Source organism: Ochotona curzoniae, unplaced genomic scaffold, assembly GCF_017591425.1.
Source record: "Ochotona curzoniae isolate NIBS_2020 unplaced genomic scaffold, NIBS_Ocur_1.0 scaffold_1852, whole genome shotgun sequence".
Lineage (NCBI taxonomy): Eukaryota > Metazoa > Chordata > Mammalia > Lagomorpha > Ochotonidae > Ochotona > Ochotona curzoniae.
The window spans coordinates 35,526,919-35,542,763 of record NW_024467087.1 but is presented as its reverse complement, the minus strand read 5'-3'; the positions used below and the strand labels follow the sequence as shown (position 1 = coordinate 35,542,763).

At 38.7% G+C, this 15,845-nt stretch overlaps 1 protein-coding gene across 1 annotated transcript in view; it reads right to left on the bottom strand.

The window, feature by feature from the left end:
- LOC121169073 (nuclear RNA export factor 1-like) overlaps positions 1-15,845 on the bottom strand; it is a 74,097-nt gene that overhangs the window by 23,876 nt on the left and 34,376 nt on the right. Inside the window, exon 19 of the mRNA XM_040999541.1 lies at positions 6,713-6,722. Within this exon, the coding sequence (XP_040855475.1) occupies positions 6,713-6,722 (10 nt within the window). The remainder of the gene's footprint in view (positions 1-6,712; positions 6,723-15,845) is intronic.

Below are 15,845 nucleotides of genomic sequence, written 5' to 3'. Positions count from 1 at the left end.
CCGGGCCCTATTGTGGACATTTGATTATATTTTACTCCCTTCGTTTTTCTTACCCTCTTCTCTCTTCCTTCTTTCCTTCCTCTGTTTTTCTGTCTCTCTATATTTCAAAAACAGAGAAATACTTGAAACTATCAAATTCACTTGAATAAACCTTGGATAACAATTTAAATGAATAATATGAAAACAAAAAAAACAGGTTAAGATAAGTATGTGATTACAATTTAGATGAATGTGTGAATTTGTGAATGTGTATATGCAATTCAGTATTCTATCTGTGAATAAACACACTCAGAAAATATGCACCTATCTGCTGATAGAGGCACTCTCTGCTTCAGCAAGTGAAAATCACGATAACCAGGAATTACTTTCAATTGATAAGTACATGCCCATTATTGTTTAAATTGTTTTAAGTCAGAAAATTTTTCAAAATAATACTAAGGCTGGCAGGATGGTGGTATAGGGTGAGGAAAGGTTTAAAATGATGGAGAATAGTTATGGTAAAGCAAGGAGGAGAGGTTCAGGAAACAGGAGATGACAGGCTGATGGCAGAGAGGCACCTGGAGACCCGTGGACACAGAGAAGCAGCAAAGAGAATGGAATGGTGTTGCAGTGAGCAGATATCCCAGCAGTAGTCAGATGTCTGTGATCCATAATCAGAGCTCTACTGATGACCATGTGGGAAGGGGTGTTCACCAGAGGATGAGGAGGTGAACCAAAACAGAGAACTACCCATCCTGCTGATTTAGTTGATCTGACCACAAGCAGACACAAGACAGACTCCAAGCGGCAGGTGCAGTAACAGGGTGGATTTCACACCCCAGACACGCATTAGTGCCACATTGGGTGCCATTTCATGCACTGTGGCAATGGCTGTAGGGCCAGAGGTACAAAAATGAGCTCCACATCAGCTAAAGCCAAGAAGGAAACCAATTCTGGCTCAGCATACTGCATTGGTCCCACAGGGAAATTGGTACTGACTTGGCATCCTATTGATTCCAACAAAAATAGGTCTGGGTGGACCCAGAGCTTATGGCCAGCAGATCCAGCACCTGACCAGTATCACATCAAGCACCACCTTGTGCACTGTGGCAAAGGCTGAAGGACTGGAGGGAAAACAGTGAGCTGCGCATGTGGTAAACCAGGAATGCAATCAATTCTGGATTAGCACACTGCATTGGTCCCACAGAGTAATCATTGATTATTTGGCATCCTGTGAGTTCCAACCACAATAGGTCTGGGTGGCCCTCATACTTAAAGGCCAGCAGGTCCTGGCAAGACTAGGACCCAGTGATTTAGGATAGCTGGCATCTCCCTAAAATAGGGCATTGCTGGACCCAGGAGTGGGAAAAGGCTGTTCAGACAAGAGTGTGGCCACAGCACAGGATCACAGGGGCTGAAGAGTGCTGAGCTAGGAGCTGGGACCATGGAGACGGTGGTAGAAGCCTAGCACAATAGTCCAGACCTGAAATTCGCTGGGGGGGAGGTGGAGGGGAGTGGCACAAGTGACTAAAAATGAAGAACTGTGTACCAAACACAATCAATAAAAGTGCCCTGTAGACCAGTAGGCAACACAGCCTAGACACCTGACCTAAGGAGAAGAATCTGCTAACTGAATGCAATGACCAAGAGCAAAAGAAGAGACAGAGGCACAGTGAATATTACTGAGGAGTCTCCTGCAAAGGGGCAAAAACCTTTGTCAATCTCAGAGTTAACTGAGGAATACATCCAGGAAATGGGGAATGTGGAATTCAGAAAACTCATTATAACGGTTTTTTTCCAATCAACAAAGACAAGCACATACGAGACTTCAAGGAATTTAAGGAATATGTTGTAGGAAATAGCAACATTTAATCAAGGGAAAGCTGATTGTTAGAATTTAAGAATGTGGGCCTGGCACAGTAGTCTAGCAGCGAAAGTCCTCATCTTGGACGCGTCAGGATAATCAAGCTCTCTTTAATCAAGCATAAGGAAAAGATCCTTAACTATTCACATAAAAATCAATTAATATATAGAAGAACCTAATCAGACTCACAGCTGACCTCTCAAAGGAAGTCTACAGACAGGAAGAGAATGGAGTAACATTTCTAGACTCTAAAAGAAAAAGAAAATTGTCATCCCAGAATAACTTATCTAGCTAAGCTTTCCCTTGTCTTTGAAAACGAAATTCTTCCATAGTAAAGAAAAGCTCAAAGAATTTGCCTCTTGCAGACTTGCCCTACAAATGGGGTTTAAAATATATTCTTGACAGAGAAAAGAAACAACACCTACCAAGATCAAATGAAACGTGGAGAACTTTCCAGTAAATGGACAACACAATACCAAATCAAACGATGAACAACCCATTGCTAAAATGACAGGACCAAATAATTATCTATCCATATTAATCCTGAATGTAAATGGCTTAAACTCATCAATCAAGCATCATAGATTAGCAGATTGGATCAAAACACAAAACCCACCTATCTGTTGCCTACAAGAGATACATCTCACCAACAGAAATAGGTTAAAATAGAAAGTGAAGGGATGGAAACCGATATTCCAGCCTAATAGGAAAAATGAGCTGGTGTAGGCATCCTTATATAAGATTATAATATAGAGTTTGAAGTGAAAAACATTAAAATCAATGAGCAAAGACACCGCATAATAATCAGAAGGATCTATTTAGCCGGAAGGCATCACTGTAATAAAAGGATACACACTAAATGCCAGGGTACATAGCTACGTGAAACAAATATTAATGGATGTAAGAGGAGAAATATACTTCAATATAATAATGGTTGGGAACTCTAATATCCCATTAACATCAATGGACAGGTCAATTGCACAGAAATTTAGCAAGGAAAAAACAGAACTCAACCTGAACGCTAGAGCAAATGGACTTCATTGAAATCTACAGAATCTTTCATTGTACAGATCGAGAATGTATTTTTTTTCATCAGTACATGGAGCTTTCTCCAGGATTGACCACGTCATAGGTCACAAAATAAGCTTCAGCAAATTTTAAAATATATATATCAAAATTATACCATGTATTTTCTCAGATCATTATGAAGTGAAATTGAGGACCAACATATCAAAATATCCTAGAAGACATGTTAATACCTGGAGACTGAATAATGTGCTGCTAAATGGACTACATCAAACTGAGAGGCTGCTGTAGAGCAAAGAAGATGATCAGCAAAGTGAAGAAGCAACCAACGAAATGGGAGAAAAATTTTGCACACTACACAGCAGATGGTTTATATATCCTGGTAATAGTCAGGTTTTACAAAGAATTTCAGAATCTCAGCAAAAACAAAACAAAAAAACCCTGTAAAGAAATGGATGAAGGACATGAATGGATATTTTTCAAAAGAACAAATTCAACTGGCTAATAGACATATGAAAAAAAAATTCTCAGGCTCCATAGATGTCAGGGAAATACAGTGAAAACCACCTTGTGGTTCTACCTAACTCCAGTGGAATTGGCCTACATTCATAACTCTACCAACAGCATCTGCTGATGTGGATGTGGGGAGAAAGGTACCCTCTTTCATTATTGGTGGGGGTGTAGGCTATTGCCATATGACCAGCTGTCTCACATCTGGGTTTATATCCAAAGGAATTGTTTTTTGTCTACTCAATCGACAGTAATAGTACTGAACCTTCTACCATTTGCAACAAAATGATCTTGAAACAAGACCAGTGAATGTTCAGTGAAACAAGTCAAACTTAAAAGAAAAATATCATATTTTCTGTCTGGTATAAGGCAACCTTCATGCAATATATGAGATCATTAGCCTTTCAAATACTGTTTTTGCCACATCTCAGGTGGTTTAATATTTTTGTTTTTATTTTCATTCATTTAAAAAATTTTTGTTTTTTTCTTATTAATTTTCACATTGACTCATGAGTCATACAACAGCATCATTTGCTTTTGGAAGATCTTTCATTTTCTCAGCAGCACATTGGTCAATCAGTAGCATGTTATTTAACTTCATATTGTTTTAAATTTTCTATTTTCTCCCTGTTGGTTTTGCTTTATGACTTTTTTCTGGATCTATGGCAACTTGTAGAGATTGTAACATACAAATATGAAGATACAATGCAGTGTGCATCTCTAATTTCAAATCAAAGATGGGCTCCCAATGAAACTGTTGAATAAATCTTGACAATAGGATGCTGGGCTCTTTGCCAACGTCCATGCCTACAAAGTCAGGATACACTTAAATAGAGGAGTAATGGACTTATGACTGATTGTGAGGGAGTATACTATTGTAAAAATAGGGCAGAATTTGTGAGGGATGAGGATTCAGGGAGAAAGGAAGGGAAATCTGAGAGTCCATAGAATTATATCAAGGAATAGGAAAATAAAAAAATATTTTTAAAAAGAGAGAAAAAGTAATAATAAGGATAAAATAAATTTGCTAATGAATTGACAGAGAAATAAGCATGTGTCAGAGAGAAACAGAGCTAGGCACTAGTTAAAGGAAGGGAAAAATGGATTTCATTCAATGCTACTTTGCTGGTAGTGAAAAGACACTTCAGTATAGAAGTTCTGAATAAAACAAAGACAACTGTAGAAATTCAGTAAGGACAAAACAGAGGGTGTCAGTGGGTGGAAAACTTCTAAGAGAAAAAAAAAACAAAGGCAAAGGGATTCTTACTAAGTTGATTTAACAGGAGTTTTGCTCAAGGCAGGCAATGGTTCGCAGTATGAAGGATGAGGGCTGAGGAACTGAATCTGTTAGTATGGATAATCAGATATCAACGTGGGGGGAGTTTCCTCAGCAAGGGTGTGCGTTAAGAATGGCTTAAGGTGGGCCTTGCCCGATTGCCTAGTGCTATAGTCCTCACCTTGCATGTGCTGGGATCCTACCTCTGTCTCTTCTCTATGTATAAATGATTTTTCATATAAATGAAACACATCTTAAAAAAAGAGAACGGCTTAAGGATGCCAAAAAAGGGTCCAAAAAGGAAACACTGGTCATAAAGAGGGTTATTAGGATTTGCCTAAAACTGATCACCAACAATTTTTGTCACACACACAAACACACACAAACACTTGGAATTTTAAGTATTTAGAAAATACACAGTTTGGGGTGGAGGGCTTCTATACTTGCTCAGGCATAGGCATGTGTGTGTTATTGTCTTATATGTCTGTATTTCTATGACTGAAACACAACAAACTTATTTGTACACACACACACACACACACACACACACACACACACAAATGCCACAAGGGCAGCCTTCTCTCCATTTCAGGGCAGGCTTGGGCTTCCTGTATGGGGCTTAGAGATGCCTGAAGTGCTGACTAGAGGGATACAATGAGTGGGAAACTCCAGATGGCTGTGTCGAAATAATTAAGCCCAGGACCCAGTGTCCTCCCTACCACTCTTGCAGGGTCCTCATCGGGGATTCTTGAACTGTAACCCTGATGCAGCCAGAAATGGAACATCTTTCTCCAATTTGCTTCTGGTTCTTTTTTACTAAAACTAGAGAACTAATTTTCAAATGTGAAAAGAGCTGTTTTTATTCAGAGTAGTTCATGAAACAGTTTGGGGAGTGTTTTTCAACTCTGGAAAATTCCCATTTACACTAAATGCCTAGCATGCGTATCTTGATCATCCACATTTTGTTGACTGATCCTCCCCCTCATCCCCTCTTTTCTCTTCAGTGTGGGCTGACACGTTCCTTCAGTGTGGGCTGAAATGTCCCTGCAGTGTGGGCTGACACGTCCACACTGAAGAGCAGCCCGTTCAAACCCTGTATTCTCAGACCTGCAGGGCTTCCAAACTGCCTCCCAACCTGCTCTGTCATCCCCTCTCCAGGTTGCTATGGACACAGCTGCCCAGACCACTTTCCCCTGAATCACGCTCTGAGCTCAGAGGCAGGCTGTTGCTTGGCAACCAAGGCCCAGAGCCAAAGATAGCCCCTGGATGGAACATTGAGTCCCAGGTAATGGCAGTGTTATTGGCAAAGCTAATAGAAATCCTATCTGAAAAACACCCTCCAACGCGGCCCACCTCATCTTCCCTCAGTGAACCCCCACCATGTGGGCCCAGCCTACCCAGCTTATCCAGCTTCGGCTCCAACAGCCAAGCACTCTGTGGTCTGCACAAGCTACACCTTTGCCTCACATCTCCAGTTTGCAATCCTCCCAGGGCCTCAGGAACAGGAAGGGGTTCTAGACAAGGAATGTGTGATCCATTCACATAGGTAGCATTCCACCCTCAGGACCCCTGTGATAAGATGGTGTCAGCTCCTCCCTAGGCATCAGGCCTGCCTGCCTGCCTTCCTTCCTTCCTTCCTTCCTTCCTTCCTTCCTTCTTTCCTTCCTTTCTTCCTTTTGAAATGGCAGCTTGAGTAATTCATGAGGAGCACACAGAGCTGGTGTTCATCAGGCCTGGGTTCTAGTGCCAGTTTATGAAAGCTTGAAAATGTTCTAAACTCCCCAGGTTGGGGCATGCACTGTGGCATGTGCTTATGCCAGTGGTTGGGAGGCCCACATCCCCCATCACTGTGCCTAGGTTTGAATCCCTGTTCCACTTGCCATCCAAATTTTTGCTAATGTGTGCCCTGGGTGGCAACAGGTGATGATGGATCAATGCATGAGGCAACAAGTCAGTACGGATCCATACATGAGTCTCTGACATCTCTATGGGAGAGCTAGGTGGGATTCTGGGAAGGTGGCTTCATCCTGGTCCAACCTAGACTATATTTCACATACTTCTTGTGACCTAAAAAGAGAAAAAACAGAAAATGTATGAGCCATAATATATGAACCATAATGTTAAAATTACTATGGTTAACTTCCTGTATATTCTAACTCCATCATTTGCCGAAATGACCTGAACATTTATTTCTTGGATAACTTGGATCTGAAGAATCAGGAAATTACATATATATATATATATATATATATATATATAATATAACATATATATATATATAAAACACGTGTGTGTTCATGTGTTCATGCCTGATAAACTTTGGGCTTATTTTTGTCACCAATCTATAGATGATGAAAATGAGGAATCAAAGTACACTATTCATTCATTATTTTTTGTTTTATTTGAAATATTCTACCTACCACAAACATAATATTCAAAGTTCAGAATGTTTTTATCTGTAATACATCTTCCAGGTGTTTTCAGATACAAGTATTAATATACTCAGTATGTGTGTATTTATATATTGATACACAAGAACTGAGATTCCATAATTACACGTAGCATTGCCAGCTCCATATATCACTGTAGCAATTTGGATGGAATTATGCTACCCGAAAGGTATTTCTGAATCCTAACCTACCACCACTTAATTGTGAATGTGAACTTATTCAGAAATAAATTCTCTGAGAATTGTCTGATGACCACAATGAGTTACTCTATTGGTGCCAACTATCCCAGGGGCACACTGAGTGAGTTAACTGGCAAAGATGCTACTATAGTATTGTGATTAAAAAAAAATCATTAGAAGGTTCATTCATTCATTCATTCATTCATTCCTTTAAAAGGCAGAGTTAACGAGAAAAGAGAGAGGAGTGGGAGGGAAAGAGAAAGATTCTCCTCCGTTTGCTGGTTAACTCCCCAAATGGAACTTGGAGCTAGGTCAGGCTAAAAGCAGGAGCCTAGAATTCCATTCTGTTCTCCCAAGTGAGTGGCAGGGGACCATGTACTTGGGCCATCTTCCATTGCTTTCTTAGATGCATTAGTAGGGACCCTTTTAATATTAGACCAGCCAGAATTCAAACTGAATGCTCATTTGGGATGCTGATGTTACAGGTGTTAGATGAATTTATTGCACCAGTATTAATGCCCATTGATACTCATTGTGGGGAATTGAATTTGGTCTGCTTTGGTCGTATGAGCTATCAAGAAATTCAAAAGATAGAGAAGCTGTTGTGCAACATTTAACAGTAAAGGGCTATTTTTAAACTCATTTTTAAAATTTTTGTTTTTGTTTTTTCTACAATACATTTTTGTAAGTATAAGGATTCATCCCTCTCCTTATCCTTCCTTCCTCTCCATTTTCTCCTCCCACCATTTACTCTTATATTATCACAACAGAAACTGATCATGGGTAATTATCATGGGCTGATCATGCTCCATCAAATTTCACATGTTGAATCCCTAATACTTAAGTATTACATTTGGGTGTGGGGTCTTTCCTAGGTGATCAAGGTTAGATGTGACAATGATGTGCCAATGAATATAGAATACACAAAAAATGTATAGGCATGAAATGATCACTTTGGAATACGACTGTTGTTTTTAGCTCATGTTTATACTCCATTAGAGTGTGGTATACCTACCTTTTGCTTGTTGAATATTATGATTACTGATGAATTAACTCTTTGAATATAAAGCAGATTAAGAGGTTATTAGGGGAGTGGGTAAGTGAGAAGTGTAGGAATTGTGGTTGTCTTTTTGGGACTGTACCTATGGAATGTATAAAATCTTTTTCTGTTAGTAAAAAATTTAAAAGGAGTGATCATGAAGCTGAGAGTCTTAAGATGGGATTAATGCACTTCTAAGAAATTATACTAGAGAAGTTGACATGACTGCAAGAAAAGAAACCACATGTGTGCACAATGAGATGGTGGTTGCCTACATGCCAGGAGGAAAGCCCCCACCACAAAGTGCATATGCTGATACCCTAATAGAGACCTTCCATTCTCTGGAGCTGTGAGAAAGTTGATTTATGTTTTGCAAGCAACATGGTAGATGGTATTTAGTTATGGCTGTACTATATGATTAACATTTTATACTTAGCATTCCTATTTTTTGGTATTATATTTCTTTGAAAACTAAGCACCTTAAATCAACCATTGTTGCAACTCCCACTTCTAATTTTTCTCTCTAAAAGTCTAAAGGTTATCATTGTTACTGCACAGTAAAGGGCAAGTACTTCACTGTTTAGTAATATGCTTGTCTAAAACTGTGCATGCTCTTTAGTCATATATAGAAGATGATGTATATTTCACTTGTGTATAGTTGTGTGTGTATGTTTGCTCAGTTTTGTTCTTGCTTCTATTTATATGGATGTGTTGTCAAGGATATCTCTTGATTCTATGTTGTTTGATGGTCAATTTGGAATTGGTCGGACTTTTTACTTTGGTAACTCCAGACAGTAAGATACGTAGTATCTGTGTGTTTGGGGGCAATTCAAATTTTGGGGCTTTATACATGTTCATGCAACTTTAGTTCATGTTCATATTTCAATAAGAAATATGCTTACTAAGAAAAGTATTACACCTCCTTATTAACCTACTTTAGGGATAGTTTCACATACAATTCCCCAAATGAAGACCCTTTTGAGTGTCTGTAAAAAACCTCTTGTTTCTAACAGTATGCTCTTTCTAGTAGAATTTTGTATCCATAAAACTGGGGAATGGAGTACTACAGCATGGAGAACAGACTCCACTTAAATATCACAGAATCAAATTGTTCTTCCAAAAATACAGTAACTTTTAAAAGCACAAATATTGTGCTTTTATGGCATCAGCACATTTTGCTATTGAAGGTATACGTGGCATTACAATTGTTTGTGGGGTCAAGAATTGTCAGTCCCCTTGATGGCTATAAGCAGAAATTCTACCCTCTATTGTATATCCAACTTTTTTCCACTGTCTTAACACTGATGTCCTGGGTTCCCCTCTGAGCCAAGCTAGGAGGAAAAGCAGTTTGTGGTCTTGGCTTTGGAGGGTATATTTTCCAGTGCCATAGCTGCTGCCTACCCTCATTTCTTAGTGATGTCTCAGGGTGCAAATCCAGCAGTAGTAATAGCCATGTAGCTCTAGCATCCTACTGAACAAGAGTTAATTCAAGTCCTTATTGAACTACATGTGCTGTAGAAATGGAGGATTTATTGGTAAAATGAACATATCCCCACATCTTTGTTTTGAGTTCTATTAAGACTTATGACCCTGCCTAATTAACATGTTAGCTGGAGATCAAAATATAAAATAATCAGTGCACTGAAAATTAAGACTACAGCAAGAAAGATTACATTGTGTACACGGTCAGATTTCATACATAACTCTATTGATTTTTTATAAACGCAAGCATGATTTCTGTAGTTTTTGAACTACATTAAATGTGAGAAAATGTGACTTACTGTGCATATAAATGGGAATTATTTTCCATTGGTAAATATCACCATTTAAAATGGATACAATTTGGGGCTGGAGCCAAGGCACAGTAAGCTAGGCCTGCATCTTGAGCATCTCATGTGGGTGATGGCTTGTGTCCTCCTTGATCAGCTTTCAATCCAGTTCCCTGCCTATGGCTAGGAAAATCAGTGGAGGATAGCTCATGTCCTGTGTCCCTGAAGCCATGTGGGAGCCTGGAAGCAGGCTCCTCAGAAAAGGTATATCAGGTTGTGTAGAGAATGAATCAGAAGATGGAAGATCTATCTGTTCTCTCTGTTGCTCTGCCTTTCAAATAAAAAGAAATCTTTAAAATAAATGGTTACAATTTAAAGTGGAAACAGAGTGCTGCTCTGCTTTCAAGGACTCTTCCATTAGAACAATACGTCTATTTTTCTGACTGATATTAAATTATACACAATATTACATTATAACCAGTATCTGTTAGCTCTGGTTTTGATACGAGGATCTGTCTAAGGGAATAGTGGATATATTTTATCATCACTGCATTTTATATTCTCACTGAAATATTCAAACCCAAGGAAATACCAAATATTTTTCAAAATGAAATTATACAGCCATCTAAATGATGTAAGTGCTGTCTTTCTCCAAGGTGTTTCAGATATGTTCAACTTCATGGAAAATTGGTGCTGGCATATTGACAAGTGAGGAACATATCCCAAATACATAAATATTAGAGAGGCACAGATTTACTGGTATTGAAAAATAATACTGCACAAAGGTAGTTAGTGGTGTAATATCCTCATTGATGATATTAGGAAGTACAGGCATTCTCACAGCCACATCCATACTGAGAATCCTCAATAGTTTCTGTGATACACTGTCCACACATGATCAGTGGAAATTCTCTCATTGTCAGTATGTTTAACTGTAAGTTAAGTTCTTGTTTTCCAAAAAGTTTCCTACTATACAACATGAAGTATTAATCATCATGGAATTTTTATTGTAATATGATTCAATTTCATATACAATAACAAACAAACAATGACTAACATGTGAGCCTGTAGATTCTCCTAGTGTATGTCAACTCCAGGGCATTTGTGCGTGTGTGTGTGTGCTTTATTGTATGGCTTCTAGGAGTTCCTAACAACAATATGTATACCTAGAAGATAAAGAATTTCTCTCTGAGAGTGTTCAGCACAATTTCTTAAGTCCAATTTGAATTCACGTTTAGAGGGAATCCAGATATGCACCTTCTGGAAACTGTCAAGTAACACAGAGCTCAACTGCAACTTTGGTAGTGGATGGTATCCTGTCCCACTAATGGAAGCCAAGCTTCCTTGTGAACTTTCTGACTTGGGTCACGTGAATCCCGCAGGTGTGGCAGTCTGTGGAATCTACTTTTGAATATTGAAGTCATAAGTCCACCATCCTATTGTTAAGACATAATTAGCAGTTTCATTGGGAGACCATCTTTGATCTGGAAGTAGAGATGCATACTGCATTATATCTTGACATCCGGTTATGATAGACTCCATTGTGCAGTTACTATACAGCCCCTTAAATGAAAAGCCATAAAACAGAATCAATAGCAGAGAGAAAAATAGAAAATTTACACCACCATAAAGTTAAATAACATGCTACTGAATGACTAATGTTTCACTAAAGAAAGGAAAAAGAAAAATCAAGAACTTTCTTGAAGAAAATGATGCTGCTGTATGTTTTCTATCAGTCAGTGAAGAATTTATTTTGAGGAAAACACTTTTGAAGAAATGAAACTAAAAACAAAAAACATTAAAATTCATGAGACATAGTTTTTAGCTGGTCTTTGTTGGTGAGGTGTGTCTCCTGTAGGCAACAGATACATGGGTTTTATATTTTGATCCAGTCTAAATCTATGACTTTTGATTGGTGAGTTAAAGGTAATTATATTCAGAGTTAATACGAATGGGTGGTAACTTGGTCCTGTCATTTTAGCAATGGGTTGTTCATTGCTTGATTCAGTCTTCTGTTGCTTTCTTTCACTGAGATGTTCTTCGCATTTGCCTTTGGTTTTGGTAGGTGCTATTGCTTTTCTCTGTCAAAACTACATCTTTAGGTATCATTTGTAGGGAAGGTCTAAAAGAAGTGAATTCTTTGAGTTCTCTCTCTCCTTTTTTTTTTTTTTTTTTTTTTTTTTTTACTGTGGAAGAATTTCATTTCATTTTCAAATACAAGGAAAGCTTTGCTGGGTACGTTATTCTGTACTGACAATTTTTTTCCTCTTCAAATCTGGAGTATGTTGTTCCATTCTCTTCTGGCCTGTAGAGTTTCCTGTGAAAGATCAGCTGTGAATTATTGCCATTCCTCTATGTGTCTAATTTTTTTTCATATGCATATATAAGGATCTTTTCCTTATGTTTGACTGAAGAGAGCTTGATTATCACCACGTTGTGGTGAAGATTGTTTATGGACAACCCTGTTGGGAGTTCTTTGTCCCTCATGTATTCTGTCTCCCAATTCTTTCTCCAGATTAAGGATGTTTTCCTTTATTGCTTTGCTAAATATATTTTTTCAACACAGCTTCTCTTTTTGTGCCTTCTGGAACTCCTATGACTTTTATATTTGGCCTTTTATTAGTGTCCCTTTAATTCTTGAATACTTTTCTTGATTAGACTCAGTTCCTCTTCTAGCTTTTTGATTGTTTCAACGTTGCAGCAAGAAATATCTCCCAATTCTGAGATTCTTTCTTCTGCCTCATTCTTTCTATTATTGAGACTTTCACTGCATTTTTAATTTGCTCCCTTGCATTCTTAAATTCTAACAGTCAGCTTTCCTTTGATTCATTGCTGCTATTTCCTGTAATATAACCCTCAAATTTCTGGAATTCCTGTATGTGCTTCTTCTTGTTAATAAGAAACCTTACAATGAGTTCCTGAATTCTGTATTTCCCATTTCCTGGATGTATTCCTCAGTTAACTCTGAATTGGCAAGAATTTTTGCACCTTTGCAGGGGCATCTTAAGTAATATTCATGGTGTCTCTGTCTCTTCTTTTGCTCTTGGTCATTGTAGTTCTGGTAGGCAGATTCTTCTCCTTAGGGTAGGTTTCTAATCTGTGTCACCCACAGGTCTACAGTTCAATTTTACTTATTGCAATTGGTAATCGACTCTTTGCAGTCACTTGTGCCACTCCCTCCGGAGAGTTCCAGGTCTGGGCTCTTGTGTTAGATTTATACCATGGTCTCCGAAACCCCAGCTCCTGGTTAACCACTCTCTACCTCCTATGATCCTGTGTTGTGGCTGCACTGTGGTCTGTACAACCTTTCTTCCAGTTTGAGTTCGAGCAGTTCCCAGGATTAGGGAGACACCAGGTGTCCTAAATAACTAGGTTGTTGATGATGCTGGTCTTGCCAGAACCTGCTGGCTGTTAGGTCTAAGGGCCACATGGACCTATTTTGACCTGTAGGATTCCAAAGTTGGTATTATTTTCCCTGTGTGACCAGTGCAATACACTGAACAGGAAGTGAATTTGCTCCTAGTTCAGCACATGCTCAGTTCACTGTTGTCCCTCTAGTTTCACAGTCATTGCCACACTGTAAAAAATGATGGTTGATGTGCCACTGGTGGAGTCCCGGATTTGCTGGCCATTAGGTCTGGTGGCTACCCAGACCTATTCTGGGTGGAACTTGTAGGATGCCATATCAGTACAATGCACCAAGCCAGAAATGATTTAACTCTCAGCTTAGAGCATGCACAGTCCACTTCCACTTTCTTTGCCTCCTTACACAAAATGACATCTGATGTGGCCCAGGTGGGGATCTGGGCTGTGAAATTCATCCTGTTCCCTCACTACCTATTTGGGATCTGTTACTCTGTCTCTGCTTTTGGTTGAATCAAACAAATCAGCAGGATGGGATGATCTTTGGGTACACCTCCTGAGCTTCCCATGAACTCCTCTTCTCACCTGGCTGCTGGTGGAGCTCCAGCTGCCAGTGCAGCTCAGATTGCTGCTCACTGATTGCCACTGGGGTATCTGGTCACTGCAACACCGCGCTGTTGTCTCTGCTGCTTTTCTGTGTCCAACAGTCTCCAGGTGCACCTCTGCTGTCAGTCTGTCCTCTCCTATTGCCTGGAATGTGTCCTCTCTGCTTTACCCTGATCCTCCATCTGCTTAAATGTGTCCTTACCCTATTCTGCCATCTTGATTATTCAAATAATTTTCTATACTCAGTTAATATCCGTCTTGATCTCCTCCACCCCAGTCCTCATTCTTCACTTAATGGGGACTTTACAATGTTTGCACAACTCCATGACTTTACAAAAAATTTATCATATTCTATGTTTTTAGACTGTGTGAATGTTACTGGAATTTGGTCCGTAATTGTATCAAATGAACCTGTTTGCAATAGAATGTTGGTCCAAACTTCCGTTGTACCAGAATAATGAATTATTTCCATACAAAGATTTGATGCATGTATATTATATAAATATGAATTTATTTTAAAAAAACTAGCTACAGCACAGCCCTGCTCATTCTATATTCTGTGTAATTGCAAGTAATGATTTCCCTCACCAGATATTATTTAAGATTGTATTTATCAGGAAAATTAATTTACATCTTATCATTACCATGGTGTGACAATGGCTTGAGAGCAGATCCACTGGATGAAATTCTAAAAAGCATCAATCTGAGTTATAATGAAAATGATGAGCTATAATTTCCTGCCTGCGAGATTCACAACCATTCTTTTAAATTTTTTTATATTATTGTTTTATGATACAGTTCCATAGGCTCTGGGATTTCCTGTTCCCTTTCCCCAAGTTCCCTCCCTCCCCATTGATTTCCCCTCTAGTATTACAATGGGTGGTTCTTCATGAACAGTCGTCATAAGTCATTGCATGATGCCACTATTGAAGTGTTTCCCAAAATTGTGGGAATGAACAATGTTAGAGAATCCAGCATCCTAGTGTCAGGATGTAATCAACTATTTCACTGAGAGTCCATCTTTGGGTCTGAATGCAGAGAGACATATGTATAGTAGAAGTGTAGTGGAGACTGACATGTTCAGATGTGGAGACATAGTTTAGATATGTCTCTCAGCAATCATTTTTATTTTCTCTAATGTGTGGAGGAACAAGAACTTTTTAAATAAAATATTCTGGATGTAATATGTTAGTATAAAGTTTGATATTCAGCTGTTTCAAAACCAAAATCTTCTATGCCTATCTTGCTTAAGGTTTTTAGCATAAAGTGATGTTGAATTTTATCAAATGTCTTCTCTGCATCTATTAAAATGATCATATGATTTTTATTTATCAATTTGTTGATGTGATGTACATTATTGATTTGCAAAAGTTAAATCATCCCTACATTCCAGGGATGAATTGCTGCATGGATGTGGGGAGAAAGGCACCCTCCTTCACTGAGGGTGGGAGTATAGGCTAGTACAGCCACTGTAGAAGTGAGTATGGAGAATGCTTAGAGAACTGAAAATTGACCTGCTATATGTCCCAGCTATCCCACTGCTGGGAATATATCCACAGGAAATAAAATCAGCATATCAGAAACAGATCCTATATTTACAGCAGTACAATCTACAATAGCAAAGACATGGAAACAGCCCAAATGCCCATCAAAAGAGGAATGGATCAAGAAACTGTGGTGTATCTACTCCATGGAATACTACTCAGCCATTAAAAAGAATGAAATCATACTATTTGCAACAAAATGATCCCAACTAGAGACCATTATGCTCAGTGAAATGAGTC